The sequence below is a fragment of the Marmota marmota genome, unplaced genomic scaffold (genome assembly GCF_001458135.2).
Source record: "Marmota marmota marmota unplaced genomic scaffold, marMar, whole genome shotgun sequence".
In the NCBI taxonomy this organism is placed as follows: domain Eukaryota; kingdom Metazoa; phylum Chordata; class Mammalia; order Rodentia; family Sciuridae; genus Marmota; species Marmota marmota.
In genome coordinates, this window is record NW_025999969.1 from 4,786,947 (window position 1) to 4,811,900 (window position 24,954).

At 37.3% G+C, this 24,954-nt stretch overlaps 1 protein-coding gene across 12 annotated transcripts in view; it reads left to right on the forward strand.

Annotated features, from left to right (window-relative positions):
• LOC107154372 (LIM domain containing preferred translocation partner in lipoma) overlaps window positions 1-24,954 on the forward strand; it is a 608,084-nt gene that overhangs the window by 353,205 nt on the left and 229,925 nt on the right. For all 12 annotated transcript variants that reach the window (XM_015499986.2, XM_048804054.1, XM_048804052.1 and 9 more), the window contains one exon: window positions 26-706. In XM_015499986.2, the coding sequence (XP_015355472.1) occupies window positions 26-706 (681 nt within the window). The remainder of the gene's footprint in view (window positions 1-25; window positions 707-24,954) is intronic.

Consider the following 24,954-nt stretch of genomic DNA (forward strand, 5'->3'; position numbering starts at 1 on the left):
TCCCTCCCTCCCTCTCTTTCTTTAGGGCTCTACTAGTACAACAGCCTCTCCTCCAGTCTCCACTCCTGTCACAGGACACAAGAGAATGGTCATCCCAAACCAACCTCCTCTTACAGCAACCAAAAAGTCTGCAACGAAGCCACAGCCTGCACCTCAGGCTGGCCCCATCCCTGTGACTCCAATTGGAACACTCAAACCCCAGCCTCAGCCAGTTCCAGCCTCCTACACCACGGCATCGACCCCTTCAAGGCCTACCTTCAATGTGCAAGTGAAGTCAGCCCAGCCTAGCCCTCATTACATGGGTGGCCTTTCATCTGGACAGATTTATGGCCCAGGGTCCCATGGCTATAACACTCAGCCAGTCCCTGCCTCTGGGCAGTGTCCACCTCCTTCAAGCCGGGGAGGCACAGATTATGCATATGTTCCACCACCAGGTCCTCAACCCGAGCCTGGGTTTGGCTATGCCCCCAACCAAGGACGCTATTATGAACCCTATTATGGAGGAGGGTCTGCCTATGGGGGCAGAAATGACTCCGATCCTGCCTATGGTCTGCAGGGTCACCCAAATACCTGGAAGCGAGAACAAGGGTACACTCCTCCTGTGATGGGGAACCAGAACCCTGCTGGGATGTATCCAGTCCCTGGTTCCAAGAAGACCTATATCACAGATCCTGTGTCAGCCCCCTCGCCACCACTGCAGCCAAAGGTAAGAAATTCATGAACACAGTGATGGGGAAAAAGTGGGCCTCATTTAGTACACCTTCACCAGAAAGCAAAGCTGATGGCCAAAGTGCACAGGCTACTCTGTTGTTCATTAGCAAATACAATCCCAGGGATGAAAGAGTCAAGTAGGAAGGAGAGAGATTTTATTTGCAAATATGTCATCAATGGGGCTACTTTATAATAGCAGGTACAACTAATTGCTCATTCTTAAAGGATCATCTCCCAAAAAGCCACATCAACCATAGTATCTCAGGAAAATCTGATTTTGCAAAGAAAGAGAAAATTATCCTCCTGTCCATCAAAACATCCCTCTTTGGAGCAGGAATTTCCTCACACAAGTTTCATTTGCTTACATATTAAATAAGCATGCATCATCTTACACTTTAGCAGATAGAGAACATTCCCAGATCTATAAGTGGCAAGTGTGCAGGATAGGTTTGAGGTGAGCTGCTATTGGGCTCATGTGTTGGCTCCACAGTGGTTGCAGGGGTAGAACAGGTGGCCAAGGACTCAGGAGATGGCCGAGGCCAAAAGGATTTAAGCAAGGCGACACCTCAGAGTTTGCTCAGAGAAGTTGCAGCACAGCAGGACTGGTCTGTTGCCCCTTGTTTATTCACATGACTGATCCTCCAAGAAGAATCTCACTTTTCACCCTTTAACCCACGCATGCTTAAAAATCCTTTATGAATACTAGTTATCTTCTGCTCCTTGAACTTTTTAGTCAGTGCATTCAGTTTCTTCCGCTTTCTACATAAGACATAATACTCAACATCCCACTGACAACAACTGGGATTTTCTATTAGTACTAAACCAACACCATATTTTTTACTCCCACCATGACATAGGAACCAATGAGAATTACTGGAAATGGTGAGGCGAAGAAACGGAGCTGGCTTCCAGCCATTATGTTGGAACAGAGCCCTCCTTTCCTTTCAGTTAGAACTGTGAGGTATCAGGAATTTGAAAGCCTTCCATTAGTCTACAGCTGAATCGTAACTGGGGGGATGTATTGGATGGAAGATTGGACTATGTATCTATATTTCATTCCTTTCCATAGTTTTGACAAGATTGTCGATTTCCAGACAGATCCATTCTCATACTCAACCTCATAACAAAAATTTCCTTCAAGGTCTCTACTAAACCATTCTTCTCACATGTAAGTTTCTGCTCTATTAATAGTGTTCTAAGTGGATATCAGGTTCCTTAGAGAACTAGAGACCTTCTTAGATGGGGCCTCTGAAGGGCTTGGAGGAATCTGTCAACATCATGCATAACCATTATACAAAGTGGGACAGCCATGTTCATTGTCCAATATCAAGATTCGAAGTTAAAATGTTACATGATTTTAAAGCATTGTCTCTTTATGATGATAAATGTTATTAAACGGGTTTCGTGTTTGTTTTTTAAAGCAGGCTTATCCAAAATAGGCAATCTGTACGACTTGCGTTTGTTAACATGACGGTAGATTTACATTAGTCCCCCCTGCCCCAGAAAGAAACCAGTTTAGATAAATTAAGATTATTGAACTTTACCTCGCTTTTTTTTTTTTTTTTTGCAACTGCAATAAGTCAAGATTACAATAAAATAAAATAGTAAGTTGGAACAGTGGGTAGCAACATTTAAGTTCTAATAGGTAAGCAATTTTGCCTTGGCCAAGACAACCTGACTCAAAGGATGATAATCAAAAGGAAAAGAGACAGTCTCTGAGGGTGCTGTTATCCCACTTGGAGAACCTTACATTGGAGATAGTAAAAGCTTCCCATCTACTTGGAGGGAATCCTTGATTGAGCCAATCTTCAAGTGCTCTGTTTACCAGTTACCACATTGAATCCTCAGGCTAGTCCCTGTTAAACATTCAGAAACAACAGAGGAAAAAGAATCAGAGTTCATTGTAAAGCCTGAATCTAAGAGCTTGAGTGCAGCCACATCCTTAACATTAAATCTGTTTCATCATCCTGCTTTGGGTGATGGAATGAATTTTTATTAACTACTCACCAGAAATCATGCAACTTCATTTTGTTTACTATGTGAGTAAAGTAGTTATTCAAGATGATCTATTACACTATTACAGAGGAATCGGCGGATTTCATATCACTTTTTAAATTTTTTAAATATTTGTTTTTCAACAGTGTCGTGTTTTCACATCATATTCAATTGAGCATTTTAAAAATGAGAATCAGATTATGTACTTTTCGCTGTGATTATTAAGGGGAGTGGCTAGAGGTTGACATTTAGCCATCTGTCTGTGCTTTGGGAAAGGAAGAAAGGGACTGATACAGCTACAAGATATATTCTGTGTGTGTTGTGGGTGCCTGGGCTGATGGAGGAGTGGGCTTTTTCACCGTTGGTCTTGAGGAGAACATTCCTTTGTTCAACTGCACCTGGGCACAGTTGACCTTATTTTCTACATCTTGACTCTATTTGGCTTAATGATGTAACTACTTGCATGAGTTCTTCCTTGATATTCCACTTTCAATTTGAGGAAAACTTTTAGACCTCTTTATTTGCTTTCAACCTCAGTAAAGTGGGAACGTCATCTTCATTAATTAATTAATAATTGCAAAAGGGCTTGGAAATTTCCGAGGGCTAAATAATTGCCAAGTTAGGGCTATTTGCTTTTCCACTGGCTTTTATTTATTTCTAATTTTTTTGGTCACTGATGGAAAAGTTACCTTTATATCTGGAAACAGTGTTACTTTATAAAATTGCAAATTTCTGGGGAATTTGGCATTAAACCCACTGAAGAAAAATAAAAAATGATACATTGGAGATAAGCTGCTTTACTGTTCTTACACTGTAGTGCATACAAAAGAAGAGAAAGAAGAAGGGAATGGGGGAGAGCGAAAAAGGAAGAAAGATAAAATCAGAACCTACAAGGCTTAGGGGACCAGGATTATATCTGTGTTCCCATAATGTGCTGAGCAGTGAATTTGCATGGTGCAGTAGGCCATAATGTGTTTCCTGTACCATCTGAGCTGAGTTCCTTGAAAAATGTTGTTATAAGCAAGTCTTTATAAGGGAAAAATGTTGCCTTCTGGCTGGAAATCCTCTTAAAGATACAGTGGAAATCTTTTCTCTCTGCTGAGTTAGAAAAGCTAATATATTAACTCCATGCTTCTGTATTATTCACCGGATTTTTGTCCCATGCATTATTTTCACATCTCTGTGAGGTAAGTTATGTAGTTTCTTCAATATTCAGAGAAGGTGGCTTAGCTTAAAAGTGCCAGAGCCAGAACCTATTGACCAGTCATGATTCCAAGCCCACAGTAGCAAAGCACCTTTAGACCCTTTTTCTTATCTTAAAACGGAATCTAGGTCAACCTCAGCTGTGTTACAGGAGCAGATATTTTTTTTTTTTTTTTTTTTTTTTTTTTTTTTTTTTTTTTTTTTNGATAAACAGAAACCATACAGTCTGCAAAGGGGAGGGATAAAGATCGAAAAGCAATGAAAAGGGACTTGGAAATCTTTGGTGGCTATATAAGAAGTTCAACTCTCATGTCATTGAGATCTCAGAAGAGAATGAGATTGGTGCAGATAAAAATATTTGAAGCAAAATGACTAGAACTTCTCAAACTTAGTGAAAAAATATAAGCTTATATATTCTAGAAGGTAATAAACCCCAAATAAGTTTCAAAGATAAACCCAAAGAAAATAATGGCCCAAAACATTGTAATTAAACTAAAATAATATTGAAAGCAGCTAGAGGAAAACAGTGCACATTGGGAGGAATGATTGAAAAACAGGTTTTTCATTAGAAACCAGAGACAGTAAAAAAAAAAAAAAAAAAGGGACTTAAAACCAACCACAAATGGATCGCTGTTACAGGAGCAGATATTTGCCATGTAGTACATGAAAGCAGTGTTCTGCTCACACTACAGAAGTTGGTGAATTTATCCCACCTATGGAGGTTATGTTAAATTCTAAAATCATCTATTATTGAAATTTCCTTGAAGGCATCCTTCAGGATACTGAGACCTTAAAGGTCCTCAAACCATCTCTCCGTCTAGCATAAAATGTTTCTCCTCAAAAGTGAGAATAGATCATTTCTTTTCATTTAGTTTTGAGGTTTGAGGAATATTTAATGGTTCATAGAAGAGGAACTGTGAGGGTCAGTATTGAAGAGACACCTATATTTGGGAGTGTTGATATAGTACCATTTCAGACATTCCAATAGCATCAGGGTGCTTAAGTTTCTTATATTGACATGTATATTGGGTGCACTGAAAAGACATTGCTGGCATTTTAAAGAGAACCTTCTTGATAGCATTCCCTGTGCTAAATATTTTGCAATAGGGATGGAGATACACACACACACACACACACACACACACACACATGTGGATATACATATAAATGTACCACCACCTCATGTCAGTTGCCAATATCTGATCATGTGTGAAGATGAGAATGGAAGACATGGCTCGAGGAGGTCGGTGACAGTATTTTGTAATTCCTTTTGGACAGAACTTTTCAGTTAGTGTACCTCCTAAATGTCTGTGAATATTAAACATAGGCAGAAGATTTTATTTCTATTACTGATGAAGATTCAAAAGCTCAGGGATGAGATTATCCACTTAAGGTCACATGTTAAATTCCTGGGAGAGCCACAATTCCAAATCAGGACTTCCAAAGATGGTCCTTATGCTTTTTCCTTTGAAATCCCCTGGATCTTAGTATTTTTGAGTATTTGAGTGGCAGGAGCTCCATATCAGCACCATTGGATGTGGCTTTGGTATGGTCATGACACAAGTAGACATGGAAGTAAGCTTAATGAAGATGAGATTTAGGTTGGAGGGGCGGATGAGTTTTAGATCTGGATCTCCTCTTCACTTTTATACACATGAGATTAATCCCCAAATTCTTTTTGTTTCCACCATGTCTAAAATCTAATTCTCTTGTCCACTTCCTATTGAATTCAGTTCTATTTCTCACCCATACTTTTGGGATGGCTTCTTATCAAGTATCTCTTCCTCTAGCCACTCTTCACCCCCATTTATCTTATACCTACTGTCAGATTAATTAGTTGTATTACTAGTGCTCCCCTTAGCATTAATTACCCTTTTCAGAAACTTCAAAAAGCTGTCTCCAGTTACATTGACATACAAGGAATACATTGAAACCCCTACTGGCTTTCCAGTTTTATCTCCCCCTTTGAGCATCTAGGCTTCCAGTTGATAAGTTATGTTTTTTTGTTAGTTCTCTCTATAGCTTTGCACACTAAGCTCTTTCTTGGTATGCTTTCTCTGTCCTCCCCCAAGTGAAGAAAATATTTGCACATTCAAATGTGACCCATGAAGTCCCAGGTAAAGTGTTAATCTTTCTCATGAAGACTTCTCCTCTTCTTAAAATCAAGTTGCACATTATTTCTTGTTCTTTTTTTGGAAGTTTTTATACTCTTATTATACTACCATCATTTATGTAACCATTTTCCACCAATGTATGCCCCAGAGTCAATTTAACTCCAAGTTTCAGATAGTATCTGAAACCTTTGTGTCCCTCAGAGTAACTAATACGGAGAATTATTATTAGTTTTTATTATTTTAGCGCTCAAATACTAGTACTACTACTTATTATTATTATTTGATGCTTAAATTCCTTTAAGTGTATTCACTAAACAAGAATATTACTATTAAGACATTATTAACATATTAATACATTCTGTTTGTAATATGTATTTTTTTAGTTATAGGTGAACACAATATCTTTATTTTATTTTTTTTAATGTGGTGCTGAGCATCGAATCCAGTGCCTCATGAATGTGAGGTGAACATTGTCCCTCTGAGCCACAATCCCAGCCCCAGTACATCCTTAATGAATATGCTGAGAGAAATTTCCTTTGCCATCCTAAAATAAGTAATACTAGGTTGTTCAGCAAAAACACAAATCTGCTCAATACTCAAAGTAGCTAGATTAGTTTTCATACATACACAGAATCTTTTTCACTTTCTATCCCTTCCCCTTCTATGTTCATAGAATTAGTTGATTCATATTATTGAGATGTGATTTCATGCAATAAAAGGTGCCCATTTTAATTGAGTAACTTGGGGCAAAGGTATGCATCTGTGTAACTATCATTATAATCAAGACGTGGAAGATTTAAACTACCACACAGAACTCTCTTGTGCCTTATGGTAAATTCTTTCTACCTTTAACCCCAGGCAACTGTTCTTGTTTTCCAACAATGCAGATTCTTTTTTTTTTTTTTCTATTCCTATAACATAAATCTTGCTTCTGTTTTTTTTTTTTTTTTCCAACTCACTGTACTTGAGATGTGTTCACATCATGTGTATCAAGAATTCATTTTTATTGCTAAGCAGTGTTCCATTGTATGGATACACTACCCTTTCTTGACAATTCACCTGTATGAGGGGATTATTTTTTCCCACTTTGAGTCAAAAGTAAAATTTTTCAGAACATTTATGTACAAGTCTTTGTATATACATACTTTCATTTTTCCTGAATTAAATAGTTTTAGTCAACTTTTTCTTCACTGTGACCAAAAAACCTGACAATAAACATTTAAAGGACAAAAAGGTTATTTGAGGGTTCACAATTACAGAAGTCTCATTCCATAGATGACCAATCCCATTGCTCTGGGTCTGAGGTGAGGCAGAACACCATGGTGAAAGAGTGTGGTAGAGGAAAGTAGCTCAGGACATAGCACCAGGAAGCAATAAGAGAGAGAAAAAGACTGCAGACCGGGAACAAAATATATACCTACCTACTTACAGTTACCACCCAGTTAATCTCTATTTGTGAATTAATGCACTGATCAAGTTAAGTCTCTCATAACACAATGAGTTAACCTCTGAAATTTCCTGCATTGTCTCACACATGAGGTTTTGGGAACATCACCTATCCAAACTATAGCATAAATATAAGGATGGAGGGCTAGGGATATATTAATTATTTGCCTAGCCAGCTCAGGTCCCTGTGTTCAATCCACAAAAACAAACAAAGGAAAAAGAAACAAAAACAAAACAAACAAAAAAATACAAGAAAAGCCACAACGCACCATTTCACATCTTATCAGTATGTATGAGAGAAGACTGGGATCAGGTTCAGTTAGTTTTTCCCTGATTCTAATAGTACCTGGTATTATCAGTCTTTTAGCCATTTTCATGGTTTATGATTGCATCTCCTTGTGGTGCACATTTATATTTACCTTTTGAATAATTCTGTGGAACATCTTTCATACATGTATTGGCCATTCATATTCTCCCCATTTTTAAAATACTTTTTCTTCTTATGATATTTATAGGAGTGATTTCTATATTCTGAATAAGAGTCCTTAGACAAATGCATTGGCAATATTTTTTCTTCATCTGTAACTTATCTTTTCATTGTCATTATTTTGGTTTTGAAGGAGCAGGCATTTTTAATTTTGGTGAAGGTCAATTTAACACTTTGTCTTCAATAGTTAGTACTTTGTATTTCTTAAGATATTTGCCTATGTGAGGTACCAAAGTTTTATTCTCTTCTTTTCTTATATGTTTTAAAATGTAAATTTAAGTTTGTGATTCACTTCAAGTTAATTGAATGCCTGATTTGGAATAAGTGTCAAAATTCATTTTTTACCAATGGTACTTTTTTTTTCCCCTAATGTAATTGGGTGGAATACTTCTATTCTCTCTTTGATCACCTAGATATCTTTGACAAAAGTTAATTGTGTGTGTCTGTGTGGACTTTCCCATTTCATTAGTGTTATATATGTGTGTGTGTGTGTGTGTGTGTGTGTGTGTGTCAATGTCACACTATTTCGATCATTCACTTTTCTGTACATTTTGAAATCAGGCAAAGAAAGTACATTATCTTTATTCTCTTTCAGAAGAGAACTTTGTTCTAAGTCCTTTTCATTTCCACATAAATTTTATCATTAGCTTATCTTTTTCTGTAAAATAGCCTGTGGTGATTTTGATCGAGTTTGTGTTGAATCTAGATCAAATTGAAAACAGCTTATAACTTAACAACATTGTTTGCCAACTCACACATATGGTATATCTCTAGTCTTCATTAATTTCTTTCAATGATGTATTAAATTTTTGTAATTTTTAAAATTACCTTAAGCATTTAATATTTTTGGATGCTCTTAGAAATGGTACCTTAACATTTTGTTTTGCAATTATTATTATTATGGAGAAATACAGATGAATTTTTGCATATTGATCTGCATCATGTGCCCTTGTTGAACTTAATACTTCTATTAGCTTCTTTATGATTTCTTCATCTCTTCTTCTACCTGATCATTTCATCTGCAAACAATTTATCTTTATTTTCTTTATGGATAACTGTCTCTCCATTAATTAACTTCCTATATTTAAAATATTTACTTACTAACTGAAGAAATGGTATTTTTTAAATTTGTAAACTAGAAAAAATAAGATCCTCTATTCTCTATATCCATAGACGAACCCACAGAAATTGTCAGACATATAAACAACGTGCAGTATCACTAGGTAATATACCCTTAGATGAAAAAAAATTGAGGCCTGAATAGCTGTGAAAAGTAAAAAGATATATAATTGGTAAGTGGAACATTTGAGTAGGAAACAAACTCTTCTTTCTATACCACACAGGTTCTTCTCAGCATTGCTTAAGAATAGTCTAAGACAAGTGAAATGAATAGTAAATGGCCTTTAAAAAGTAGAATATTAATATTGCCAAAATGATCTTTGTGTGTGTGTGTGTGTGTGTGTGTGTGTGTGTGGGAGGGTATAACTAGGGATTGAATTCAGGGGCACTCAGACCTCTGAGCCACATCCCCAGCCTTATTTTGTATTTTATTTAGAGACAGGGTCTCACTGACTTGTTTAGTGCCTGGCTTTTGCTGAAGCTGGCTTTGAATTAACTATCCTCCTGCCTCAGCCTCCCAAGCTGCTGGGATTACAGGCGTGGGCCACCATGCCCAGCTGCCAAAATGATCTTTTCTCCTAGCTTTATACATAACTCCATATTCATTTTTGTAAGGACTCTTGATAGTAGAAAATGGCTCCTATTCTAATGTTCCTTGTTCTAGCTCATAGTTACTCCTATGAAAAAATTTTTCTTAGGTTATCTAAGATTTTGACTTATTCCATAATCTCTGCCTACTGATTTTAAATGTTATCATCAGGATAGATATCCCAGTACACTAAGAAATGTCTGTAAATATTATTTATTTGTCTGATATTTTTCATATTTGGAGGTTAAGAAACATCCCAGTTTCCCCTTGTATTTGAAATTCTAAATAAGTAATTTTAACAGAAGATTCTGGTAATTTTCAAAATTTTTACAGAGTGAGAGAACTCACTTCAACTTATCAGTTTGGTCTTTTTTTTATTCCATTTTCATCGTAAAACAACTACCTTACTTACTGATCGTTCCCTTGAGGAATCTTATTTCCTTGTTGCCCAGCTGTAGACATTCATACTGTCCTATTTCAGATGAGAGGATATAGTTGTTCTCATCTCCAGTAAACAGAAATTTGACCATTATTAGTATATAGTGTCAGTGATGAAGAGAAAATCTTTGACATATTTTGCATGCAGAATCTTAGAAAGTTTCCTGTAGCAGACATCAAAATATTTTCAATTAGTACAAGTCCAAAAATGTCATTGTCCCAGAAACAAAGATTTGATTGTGATTTTAGCTCTTTGGTTTTGTGAAAGATGGAAAATCCAACTTTTGCAAAGAATCTTAGCAAATAATATCGTATTTATTCTAGTTCATCTTGGAATTCAAGGAATGTTCTTTAGAAAATACACATCGGTTTGTTTCAGAAGGTTGCTTACTTAAAATAACATTTTGAAATGTATAATAACAACATAGAACATTTTTATAATCGTATACAAAATTCACCAAGTACTTTGATATATGGTGAAAACTCTACCATATGTTCAAGAGGCAGCTTTTTTAGGATCTCACCACCACCGAATGCCCAAGGGAGGATGAGAACTTAGGTTCTCACTAAGACCACCCCGGTGTTCCTCTGCTCTGCAACTTGCCTCTGTTCCTGTCTCTGTTTATATGTGTTCACTCACTGTATAGTTGGCCAGACATAAACTACTCCTTTTGCCCAGCCAAGTTTAGAAAATAAAAAAATTAGAGTTATGTTTCTGGAACAAAATATTTATTTAATATTATTCAAAATCAAAGATTCAGTAAATGTTACATTAAGAAATAAGGACGTCAAACTAAAAATCCAAATTCAAGTTCATAGGCACCATTTTATTCAGTCTTTATGAATATTTGGCATATTTATAAGTCCGCAAATACAGATACTATCTTTATTTTTTAGTGTACATATAGGAATTATTATGAAATGAAAGAACAAGATATAAGTGCACTGGTTGTACTTGTTATGAATCTATTAGCTATTCTTTGTTTGACGTAGTCTTTAAGCTGAATTTGGATATAAGTACTGTCAATAGTGTGTTCGTTAGCATTCTAATAACAAATACCTAAGGTCATCAACTTATGAGGAAAGGCCCACTTCTTTTGAACTTGTGGTGAGGAAGTACGTTGTGGCAGGGAGCCTATGGAGAAACAAAGTTGATCACCTCAGGACTGAACTATGAAATGGAGAGGAGGAAGAGACTGAGGTACCTCAGTCCCCTTTGAGGGCAGGCCCTCTGTCCAGGACCTAATGACCTCTCACTAGGCCCTTCTTAAAGTTTCCACCACTTCCCAATAGTACTGGAGAACTAGCATTTAATACATGGGCCTTTGTGGAACATGTCAGATAGAAAGTAGAGCAGAGGGTATTTGGAAACCCTATTTTTAATCCTGCACCATCCCAACCAAAGGACACAAACGTTAATAAAGTAGTTTATCCAGAAGGCAACTGATACTAGTGGTGTCTGCAAGGACAGGAAAGTGAGAATTGGAGAGGATTTCAGGAAGGCATCCTGGAAATATGGAACTGAACCAGGCAAATTATGGTCCTGCTAAATCTCACCTGCTACTACTTAGTCTTATAAATGATACTTGGTAGGAGACAGCCATAGTCAGTGATCTAGACATTATCTTTAGCTACTGTCACAGTGTAGCAGTGAGCTGAGAAGGTGCCACAGAAACCATGTGACATACAAAGCTCAAAACACAACCTACATACCCTTCCCCAGAAAAAGTTTTCTGGCCCCACATCAAAAATATGGAAAGAACTTTTGCAAAACTTAAATTTTCTTTAAAATTATTTGGACATCCTTCAACTGTTCTTTCTTATCCAGTAGATCTTGGGCTGGATTGTATAGCAACAGTTAGTGCAGTTTTCAGAAAGGAAAGAAGTAACGATCAAAATTAAAAACTAGCCTGCTTCTTGAAGAATATTTTCTCCCTCCTGTTTCTCCAAGCCTGGTAAACTCCTATTTAACTCTGGTATAAACCTCTTAGAGAAGCTTAGCTATTCACCAAATCCCTTTATTATTAGTTTATCTTTTCTCTGGATTTCTTGTGTACATTTTCATTCTTTTATGATAATATGTACAATATTAGATACTTTTAATGAGTAATATTTTTACTGAGATCATTGAACATTATAGAATTTATCCTTTCAAAAGTATACAGTTAAATTTTATTTTAGGATATTAGAAGAGTTGTGTAACCATCATCACAATTTCCTCACTCCAGAAAAAGACCACATATCCATTAGCAATCACTTTCCATTTTCTCCAAACCCTCTAAGTGTAGGTAACCACTAATCAACTACTTTTTTAATCTATGTATTTATGAATTTGGGGCATTTCAAATCAGACAATATATTGTCATATGTGATTAGATTCTTCACTGCCTAATGTTTCCCAAGTTTCATCCATCTTGTAGTATGTATGAGTACTTCATTTCTTTTTCTTTTTCTTTTTGAATAATACTTTATTGCATAGAACTTAGACTGCTTTCCAAAGGAGCAACATAGTTTACAACACTACATTTCCTATCTGCACTTGTATGAGAGTCCTAATTCTGCTACATGTTTCCCACCCCAGTTAATTTTAATCATGTTGTATGTATACCCAAGTGAAAATTGTGTTCTTCGAGAGTAGAAACCAAATTTATTTTCATTTCAATTTTTGTATGCCTAACATAATGTCTTTTGTGTATTAGGCATTCCAGAATGAATGAATCAGTCAGTCAATCAGTCATTATGTGAAATAGCATTTATTAAATTGACATGAATCCACAAGTTCTGTGGGACTTTAAATAGATATATTTAATAGATTTTTTTTTCCAGGTATGTTCTTGATCTCTTCTACCCTTCAGATCCTAGTTCACTTTACCAATAAGTTCATCTTCATTTAGATGCAATCTGTTTCCGGAACTGAAGTTAATTTTCCAGCCTGCATTATTGTAGTCCTTTTTCTTTTGCTGTGGTCAGTTTGAGAGGCTTTGCCTTTGCTTCATCCAGCCCAATGAATCTTCTTTCATCATCCGTGGTCAGTAATGGAGACGTTACCTCCCAGTCTCCCCGCACTTTTCCTCTTACATACAGTTATTGTTCTTTCCAAAAATGGTGATTCTGTTCTTCCTGGAGCTCAGGCCCAATCCCTGAACTCATTCTTGACTCTGGTATTTCACACAGCGAATGCTTCCATCTTTCCTTTAAAATATATCTAAAATCTCTTTCCTTCTACCAATTCTGCCACTCATGCTGTGAGCAAGCTCCACCCCATCTTGCTCTGCTGCTGCCACCCTAGTATCTCTTCATCTTGTTCCCATTGCAGAGCAGCTCTGTATATGTCATATTATTTCACGGTCCCATTCAAACTCTTCCCTTGAGAAAATGTCGGCGCTGGGCTTCCAGAGCCTGGCTCCCTGTCTACACATCTACTCTCTGAACTCACATTCCCATTTCCTTTCACTCTGCTCCAGCCAGTCTGCAATCAGGCATTCCCCTATTTCAGGGACTTTGCTTTCCTGTACCTCCTGCTTGGAACAACCAGATATGCATATGGCTCATTTCCTCCGTTTCTGTGAGACTTCACCTGAATGTTATTTAGCTGGAGAAGGCTTCCTGACCACTCTGCCTCATGTGCTTTTGTACCTTGAAGTCTCCATTCTCCTATACTCTTTTATTTTCCTCCAAAATTTTTGACCACCTAACATGTTATATATTTGAATCATTTGTTCTTTGTTCATTTCCCCTAGAATATGTCAGAAGAGCAGGAATTTGCCTGGATTGTTAGCTGCTGTGCAAGTGCTTAGTAAATGAGCAGGTGTTGCTCTCATAATCACCCTCTGAACACAGCTTATTCATGTAGCTTGGCACTGCTGTGACACGGCTTTGACTGTGTGGGAAAGTCCTGGTGTGCTTCATATGTGACATTCATTTCATGTATGATTTCCTCAAGTTTTATATTCCACACTTCACCCATCTTCTGCCACCCAAGCTTCCCAGCCTTCCCTTTAACCCATGTGGTGTCTACTTGAGTTTGAGTTCCAAACTATAAGAAAAACTGTGGCCTCAAGTGTGATGACAGGTGTAGAGGTCATTTTTGATGATAAAATGCCACATCTATGTGAAGGATTTTCCTTATACTTTGAAGTGTTTAAGACAGAGACTAGGACTAAAAATTTAAATGATAGAGGGTCTTGTTAAAGGCTTTAGAGTTCTGTTGGTTAATAGCCTGGCAATACTGGTTATTTTTGTTAGTATTATGCTAGGCCCTTTCCATGGTTAGGTTTTATTTTTCCATTACAACTTTCAACTAGATTTTATTATAATTTTCATTTATCAGATAAACTGACACATGGAGAGATGAAGTAGTTTTCCTGATCCAGAAATTCTTTGGATTCTGAACTTTTATAAATATAAGCAAAGTCAAGTATTAAAAGAAGTCAAGTGTGAGTCTTAGAGAACACCCAAGATATGTTATGATTTCTCTGTGTGATAATTTCACAAGAATTGCCTCATGTAGTCCACCCTCCAAAAAAAAAATATGTGCAGGTTCTATCTCAATCATGATTGCTCACATTGGTAGGAAACAGAGAAATATTAGGTTAGTCACCGAAGACTATTTGCCCCCCAGTTTTTACCTATGACAGTGCCTCTTCATAAAAGAATGTTAACAAAAATCCTCACTGATGTGCAACAAACCACCTTTAAACCTTAAGTCTAGTTGTCTGCTGATCTTGACCAGGTCCTGGATGCTAAGCTGCTCATGTTCTATAGTAACATGAGGCTATTGTATTACTGTGTCTGCATGAGAACTTCCTAGACATTTTCTAATAGAATGCTTCAGACCCTCTCTCGTTTTTCATCTTCCAGTGTGTCCTTGCCAGGCAGATATGAATCAACTGGCAGACTAAGTGAATGATTGGTGATCTGTGAAATGGAATTAAGAATGAGGGAGAGAATAGTCCATAATACTGAACCTCAGAGAGGAAAGCACCACTGACATCTGAGACACAGGACAAGGTATAGTCTTCCTAAGTCCCAGTGTACTGCATAAGCACAAGATCTCCAAGATCCGAGAAGGAAAGACTTGAAGCAAAACCAGCAATGATCAGGTTTTTGAGAGCAATATGATTTTACTCAATCATGTGAACTTCTTGCCAAATACCAGGCGTATAACACTATTTTGTACATTAGTGTGAAGATTTTATGTCATCACAGAAGATATTGTAAAAGGGTAAGGGAAATGGAAATGTTAAAATATGCTGTAACATCCAGGCCATTTACACCTGAATTTTAGAATGAGTCGAACAAAATGAATGTTCCATTTACTAATCACATTTCCCATTGATGCAAAACAGATCTGGCCTGAGAGAGAATTAAATAAATGAATTAATATCCGCAAACTGTCATTTCTGGAACCTTTGGCAGAACATGGAGTTTCATTACTGGAGGGAAAATGTCCAGTGAGTGAGCCTGGACCATGTTTGTTTGGAGAGCCTTATTTGGGGAAACCAAGGAAGTGTAAACCTGGTCACATGAATAGTCCTGGATGGGTGAGCCTTCTGTGACAGTTCTGGGGCTCTAGGCTAGGACCAGGTTCTTCAGAGATGCAAGCATAAGCATGCTGACATTTGTTCATTTGCTTCCTTTCTTCCCCTTTCTTCTCCTTCCCCAAGTTGATTTCTATTGCAAGGGCCTCTCTGTTAGCAAGAGGCTGTTACATGAAGAGGAAGTCGTTGATTTCCATATCCCCTTATTCTTGCTGTTAGCATTGTCTATTAACAAAAGTCTAGCATTGTATTCTCAGTATTAACTGATAACAAAGCCCTACTGACCCATAACTTTCTTAATTAACCCAAAATACTTGCTCAGTGATAAGAAATTCTTTGGTTTATATACTATCAGAGATGAAATAAGTATGCTGCTTCCACTTTTCTAACAAGCCATCCTTCACATTCACATGAAACTTAAAGCTAAGACAATGACTATCCAAAGTCTCATAGCCTATGCTGGACTTTAAAACAACTCTGAAACCTCTAATTTGGGAAGATTGAAAATAATTATATGCCCATGTTGATGGGTATTGCCTTTAATCAAATAACAGGGAACATTTTAAAGTAACATATTTTTGTATCCAGCATTTCATCCGATCCTCAAAAGGAACACATGGAAATGATTAGAGAAAGAACAATTGTCCCATATTCAGATGATGACACATTTCAGAGAAGGCAAGTTACTGCGTGATTTCACACACATCGTTGATCAAGGCATCCTCACCCCTTGACCATAAAACAAAACAATATGGGATATACGGAAAGTGGGAGAAATCACAGTTCCCAACATTTTTGCTTAGAGAACACCTCCTTGGAGTTGCTGCACATGTAAGCTGAAGGATATAAAATCATTAAACAGGAAACTGAATGAAAGGCTCAAGCTGATATGGAATTCTTTAATATTCCATCTGACAGGAATCTGCAGACAGTGACTCTATGATGATACGGTTTCACGTAACTCAGAAGCCAAGTAAATATTTGTATTAAGTGATTCAATTCTTTGAAGCACTTGGTAGTAACTAATGTATAAAGCAGGAGACCATTTACAAAGAAGGACATGTAAAATTAACCCAAAATACTTGCTCAGTGATAAGATATGTAAAAAGTAAGGATTTCTGATGAAGCCACACTGACTTTAGCTACTGTAGTTGATACACTAAATATAGAACTGTGTGATTAATTTATAAGTGTGTGTGTGTGTGTGTATGTTTTTATGTGTACCTATAACTGAAGTTTATAACTTTGAGAACTTGTTTTTAAAATGTCAGATTATGAACAGTTATTGTAATAATTTGCTAGAGATTCTATAGCAAAACATCATGGATCCATTGACTTAAGAAACAGCCATTTATTTTCTCATGGTTCTGGAGGCTGGGAAGTTTTGAGATTAAGTTGCTGGCAGAGCTGGTTTCTGCTAAGGGCCCCCCTCTCTCTCTGCTTAGCTCATGCTCTCTCTCTGGTTGGCTCATAGGTGGCTGCTTTCTTGCTATATCTTCCCATGGTCTTCCCTCTGTGCTTGTCCGGGTACTGATCTATTTTTATAAGCATGCCCATCATATTGAATTAGGGTCTTCCCTAGTGATTTCCTTTTAATTTGATTACCTATTAAAGTAGGGGGTACATAATTTAGCCAACAGCAATTATAAAAGAAAATGAATACTCATTTCTAATGAGAAAAGCAAATGGACCACCCTCTAATAATAAAGTCATAAAAGGCCTCAAAAAATCATAAAATCAAAAAAAATAAAATTTTTATTAATTCAGTGCCTGATTTTGGGGGGTAAATTTTGTGGCTGTGTATTTGTTTATCACCTCTCCATACAACCTAATTTTTAATATTTTCTATAAAGAAAGTAGAAAGTCTCTAGCATGGTTGATGGAAATTTATTAGTACTGATATTAAAAGTTTGGAAAACTTCCTTCATTTTGCATAACTTTTTATTTGTAATGAAACATAAAATATAAGATGATTGTCAAACTTGGGAAAACATCCATCAAGTTCCCTTTATTTGTGAACTGTTAAAAGAACTTGTACTATTAGTGCAGGTTCGTAAGCTGATAAATTCTGCTCCGTGCAATTCACATCAAAAAAAAAAAAAAAAAAGAAATTAAATCAGTGGTGCACTTGTAATTGCTTCCAGTATGTTATCGAGCACACTCCTGATAAGAGGTAATGTCTCCTTGTGCACCAAGTAGTTCTCCGGGTGTGTACTCTTATACATCTGACTGTTGGTAGAATTTTCAGCAGATTGTACTTGTGTTTCCATACCCTTTGTGCCTGCTTCTCTCCTCCACCAGCATCATTCCCCTGCTGAATGTTGTAGGATGTGTTCATGTCATGACTTCTGGCTCCCACACCATTGAGCTAGGAGGGTAGTGGGCACAGTGCCTTTAGAGGTATTCAAGGAGCTCCTTCCTATGCAGTGACTACTGGCAATGACGTAAGTATGCACCATGGTGACTGCAAACCTTGTAAAAATATTCCACTGAACTCAACTTCCCCTAACCAAGTTTCCAAATTCCCTTGACATCCCCCACATAAACATGTGACAAAGGGGCAGTTAGAGTGGAAAGTGAAAAGTGACACACTGTTTGGGCCCCTCATTGGACCTTCCTTAGAAGGAGCAGATGCACATGAGGGCCTCTGAGCTTCTTTACTTTCTTTCTCAACCCACATTTAAAAGTATTTCTTCTACTCTTCTCAAGGTGCTTATTTAGAAATAATCATTCCTTCACTTATTCCCTCCTTCCCTCCTTGCACCTCTCTCTTACTCAAATATTTATTTAGTATATACTGTATTCTGGACCCCATGTGAGAATGACATGTGGCAATAATATTGACAATACAAGGTAGAACAGATGGGTAGCCAAAGTGGCCAATGACGAAATCTATTGGATGACCTGATGATTTAGGGTTCATTTCAACTGAATGTTCAGGGAATCCTTTATAAGGAAGTGGCATTTAATATGGCCTAAAGGCTGGCTGGGATGGAACTGGGGAAACTGGGTAGAGGGAAAGTCATTCCACGGGGCTGGTGCTGCCTATAGTGGCACTTCTACTGGACCTATTCTACATTGGTAACATGTATTGTTCTGTTTGGTTACTTGACCAAGGTGGTGGCAGAGCAAACAAAATATCTTTTAAATTCAGGGTTTGGTAATCACCTCAGTGTTGTAGCAGTATGGCCTCCAGAGTTCTCTGCCATTTTTATTTTTCAAGATAATGTCTCAGAACATCCAATCATACTGCTGTTCTGAGCAGCCACAATTAGTTTCTGTGACAACAACTAAATGAAATTATCTTTTCCCTTTCACCAGAAATGGGCTCCAGGTAACTTTTCCACTGAGACCTCACGCTTCAGTGATCCCACTCATGGATGAATGGGTGGATATTTGACAGTTCCTTTGCAACTCTGCTTTGACTTGTTCCTTCTCTCTCCCTCAACCTCAATTCCCCTCCACAGTAGTTCCTGCTGTCTTTGAATCCCATTTGCTTCTCTATTTTGCCTGCTTATTTTTATGACTCTTCTTCTCTATAAGTCCGTCTATTCCTGACCTTCTGAGCTCTCCTTAGCCCAGAGAAAGGGTCTAACAAAGTGTGTCACTTACATGAAATGTGAGGCAAGTGGTTGAGCCAGCATCATCTTCTGTGGCCTGGCAGCAGAACTAATAAGGATATTTAAATGCTGTTGTTGCATAATTTTTTCCTACTCCTAAAGATCTGTTGGTTCTTTTACTCTTTGCAAATAAGATATGTCGTCACCAACTTACTGGATTGTGAGCACCTGAGGGCAGGGAACTGCATTAGTGAAATACCCAAGACTGCTGATACGTAGGCACCAACCATTCTAAACAGAACCCAGTAGGTCACCTCCCACTGCACTGCTAAAATACAATTCTTTGCTCATAACATGAAAATTCTCTTGTATTGATTTTGTTGTGGCTTCCATGACTGTTCTTACCATAATTTGAGGAGAAAAGGTAATGGTGACGTAACTGTCATCATCAGGTTTAATGGTGGCAGATAACAGCCCTGTGAGCAGTATTAACACAACTCTCCATTAGGATTGGCTATCTGTATACTGAGTTTTTAGAAGTAATAATAGGCAAGACTACACAAAAGCTGCTCCTCTATTTACAGTGAATGAATACTCTCATTTGAAACACATTAGATTTCACATAATTTTGCTCCCCATGGTGATGTTCTCCAGATAGCTTATTCTAATGGCATGGATATATTAAAATAAAATCAGATGGGGTGAAGAGTAGCATGCCAACAAAAAGAATCCATCATTCTTGACAAATGCAGGTAATGCAGTCATACAATTTACAAGTAAAATAGCAGGGATATAATTGAAAAATGCGTTGGTATATTATTCATATAGTTATTTGTTGAGTTATTTTTCCCAGGTCCATCTCTGACGGATAGTTCTTCTCTATGTTATATAACATAGAGCTCTTCCTTTACTCTTTTGAGTTGAGTCATGGAAGTTAATTTAACGGCTTTTAACTTTCTGATCTCATTTTTGTTGTCTTGTTCCTGACGTGGCCTATTCTGTCTCCCATTGAACTATCAGATTTACTGTGTACTTTGCTTAGACCATAACTGAACTATCCACTTCAGTCAGTCTAGTTCAGCATAAGACATGTATTTTAAGGGGACCTGTACAGAAGACTGAATGAAAATATTTCCTACAATGTGCAATTACATAAACCTTAATAAAAAGGAAGGACTAGTGTCTCAGACTCAGGAATCAAACCTTTCTCTCTTTCATTCCTTTTCTCAGCCACTCAAGTGACCATGCTAGTGTTTTCTTGGCCAATCTAAATTTTAGCATTGGAGGGGAGTTATAGAATATGGGTCAAAGCCCTGTTTTTCTCATTGGTTCCACAGACACCTATTGAGTGCATGCTGTGTACCCAGCCCTATCTCAGGTGCTGTTCATGCAGAGATGGGGAAGACAATCCCTGCCCTCAAAGGTTTCAGTGGGAGAAGAAACGTGAGGAAACTAAGACCTGGAAGCATTTCCTCCCGGTCTGCTAGGTATGGAAGATAGAATAGGGATGAGACCAGAAGACATCTGGTTCTTGTTCTCAGTTATTCCATCATCCTACTCCAGGATGCATCAGAAAAGTTGATTGAAATAATTCTTATTACTAGTTGCAAATATCATGGATTCCCATATTTAAAAATATATATATCCATATATATACATATATACATATATATGTGTATATATGTATGTATATATGTATATAGTGCCCAATAACATCTGGAAGGAGAAGTAGCTTTGTAACTTCTTTAAGCTGTCCAAAGCCTCTAATCTCATATTCAGGTTTTGAGAAAGGTTCTATTTGGTGGTATGCTTTTTGGGTATCAGTGGAAGCTGTTGAGAAAGCTTGTGTTCTATCTAGACAAATACTAAAAATTTGGATGCATTTCTAAACGCCCTTTTTTTTTACTTGTACAACATAACTCTCATAACACAGCTTGTTCTCAAGAGGTTACCAGTACGTTTGGTTCTTGTTTCCCCACAAACTCGTTGAGAACAGGCTTTGTCTGACTATTTTGACATGCTCAGACAGGGCATTCTGAACCAGACAAGACCTGCATATTCATGTATGAGGGGAATATAGATGATGCTACTTGAGTCTGTATGGGGCTGTGCTCCATATGTTGAGGGGAGGATTGCCTCAACCAATCAGCACCCCATATACCATTCCAGAAACATCAGAATCCAGAAGTTCTGTAATTTGTAATTTGGTACAGTGAGAAATGAGATGTCCTAGGGTGTGGGGGAATGATGTGTTCTTCAGTTGAAATAGTGAACATTTATTTCTTAACTTAGCATCTACCAAATGGTACAAAAAGCATTCAGTAAACATTTGTCAAAGTAAATTCTAATTCCTGATTTGGGTTCAGTGTTGGAGGGATGTCATTTAGCAGGGTGACAAAAAAATCAAATTATGTAACATACAGAAAAGAGACCTAGGCTGGATCAAGAATTCTATGTTGAAAAGTTACCTGTGAATAAAGGAACCTGGCTTCTTTGTTGGTACAGTATGCCTACAGCCTCACCTGCTCTACCCAGTGCCTGGCCTATGCTTAGAAGTGAAAATTGAATAATTTTATAGATTGAGGACTAAAGCCCCAATGACATCCCAGGAAAGTTATCTTAAAGGATAAAAATCTAACCTATACAATATGGATATGTTGCTTATAACAGAAATTTATTTGCATGGAACACACTTCTCATTGATTATCACCTTTTTCTTTTTGATGATTCCATTTTTTTAATGAATTTCTTAATAAGATAATCGCTGGCAGCATATGGTAGTAAAAGTTCGACCTCAAGATCTTCTTTTTCATACCATGACAAATATTATTGACAACTCATGTTTTCTTTCCCATCACAGCTTCCCAGATAGGAATAGTTACTATGCACTTGTAATATTTCTGAGAAAATAAAATCTAATGCCATAATGTGCTCTTTTAGAAATAGTAGAACATCCTGTTAAAATGGTATGAACACACACTTGTTCTCATGGCAATTCATTCTAAATGAATAATCTAGGGTGAGTTTCCCAAACTGCCACAATCTTCGGGGATAAGGGCACATTTGCAGTAGATTTTTCTTAGCAGGTTAAGTCTAAAGAAGTAATTAAGATTCCAAATTTCTGATTTGTGGGAAACAGTACTATGCATTTTCTTTGGATGACAATAAGTAAGAGGATAAAGGAAGACTCTCAAATTGCAGTCAGTATGACCTGTTTTTGAATAAACATCATCATATTCCACAGTCAATTATCTCCAAAGTACAGTGTGTTCTCCAGCCAGAGAGAGTGAAAAAGGGGGGTGGGGGATAATCTGCTAGAAGTGGTTAGAGGAAAAGATGCATGCATTGGAGTGTACATTATTCTATTGTCCTCTAAATAATTTTATACAATTTGGAAAGGGGTAATGGGGAGGATTATACAGTATTTTTATGTGATTTCATAAATATAGAATTGCATTCATCAGAGAGAGAGAGACAAGCATAGTTGGGAAAACAAAATGAGGTATGTTATGCTCAGCACAGTAATAGGGCTCCTAATACCAAAGGAAAAACAAGTCATTAGTTACCACTATTGAATGGAAGTGGTCTAATCACAGCAACAGGATAAGTATCCCATTTTATTATGGCTTCGTTGTGTGTTTTGCAAGACTCTTTGGCTCACCATTAAAATTATTTTCTGTAGCAGCACCATGAGGGTTCAGAATCTGGGAGCATAACTATTATTTTTGTTTACACCATGCTGCTCTGCTGGGAGAGTAAATAGTGTTTTGGGTTTCATTTCTTTTCTCCTTTCCTTTCGCTTCACCTATGAAAAGACCAAAATTATAGAGAAATGTTTGTTGGAGAATGATCTTTAAAGAAGCTTAGGTTCCATCAAAACAGTGTTGGGCACAATGAAGACAGGTATATTACCATTGCCTTTGTAAACACTTTGCATGTTTTGTTTTAATTTTCTTCCCCCCCAACCCCCTCAGGTAAAGTTGGCAGCAAAGGAAGGTTTTCAGATGGAGGAAGTGCAGACATAACAGTTCTGTTAATTCACATGGGGACCAGGCAGCCTCCCCTAATAGCAGTGACATTGGGCCTGTTTTGATAGAAACCCCTTTCTTTCTGTGTGGCCTGGGATTTGAATTCAGAGGGCTTTGGTTCTCAGCCTCTTTCCTAGCTGGTGGAGTGACTCTGATCATTCTTCCTCCAAAGTGGGCTGTTCCCATCAGAAGCAAACCGCATTCTTGCTACTTACAACAGTTCGGCTTGATAATTATTGGTGATACTGGCATCTGCCCATTCTTATTTCCTTATTCATAACCCTAAAATAGTATTTAAAATAAAGCTAACCTCTCCACTTTCTTAGGGAATTGAGCACTTCCCCCCGGGTTAAACCCTGAGAGTTACTACTGAACACCCATAGTAGAGTGCCCTCCTTCTCATTATGCCAACAAATCCTCACAAATTATTTATTTCCCATTTTAGATATTTTAGAGTGACTCACTGTGCCCTGGAAATATTATCACTGTAGTAATTTTCTTGTGTGGCTCAGCTTAATGTTAGAGAAATGGCTAGTTACAAGTCCAGACACTATAAAGATGGAGCTAAATATTCTTCTAAAAATAGGATGTTTGGTTAACGTTTACTAGTCAACAACTTTCCTGCAGCCACACACAGTGCCAGACTAAGAAATGGAATAAATGTCCTCATGTGGTGTTTGGTAAAGTCGCTCTTCAGCAGACTGACCTTTCAGTGTTAAGGATTCAAAGTGTGCTGGCTTCATCCTTCAGGCTTGCAGTGAGGTGTCAACAGCGGGAAGGAAATGCTGAGCTTGCGGTGCTAGATGGCATAAAACCTACCTTCAAATCTATAAGCCTGGGTATGAAAAGAAGGAAGTTGGAGAATTGAGAATGGATAGAAGCGATATTTTGAAGACAAATGCCCTGTTTCCTTTAGAATTTTCAGTGAATAGCCAAGACATTTTACAGAAGAGCAAATAAAGTTTCAGAACTTGAAGGTGGACCTAGGGCCAATGCAGCAAGGTTGTGGCAAATAAGACAATTGACGTTACTGGAGTCAGTTTATTTTTTACTCTTCTGTTTATCCTGACACTGGGCCATTTTAGGCTCCAAGACTGACATTTCTTCACCTTTTTTATGCTATGAGATTCAAATATATACTGAACCTAGGGTTCCCCAATTGGGAACAACATCCCAGGATGATGGAGACAGATAATATTACATTGTTTAATACATACTGTAAAAAAAATTCTGAGAATGAACCTCTGTGAAGCTCTCTGATATCCTTATATAAAAAAAAAAGATGTATCAAAAACCCTAACTCAACTTAAAAAAGAATAAGAACCTCCCCCTTAAAAAAATGATGTATCTCTTTTTTATTTTTTATTTTTATTTTTTTTTAGTGCATATAATCTTTTTTTATTCAATTTATGAAAAGCATATTGCCTTAACATAATTTTCTATCTGGAAATTTAAATACAGGGATCTAATTAGTTGTACTTTTTTTTTTTTTATTTTTTAATTTTTTATTGTGGGTTGTTCAAAACATTACAAATTTCTTGACATATCATATTCGACACTTTGATTCAAGTGGGTTATGAACTCCCACCTTCACCCCATACATAGATTGCAGAATCACATCAGTTACACATCCATTGATTTACAAATTGCCATACTAGTGTCTGTTGTGCTCCGCTGCCTTTCCCATCCTCCCCCCTCCCCCCTCCCCACCTCTCCCCTCCCCT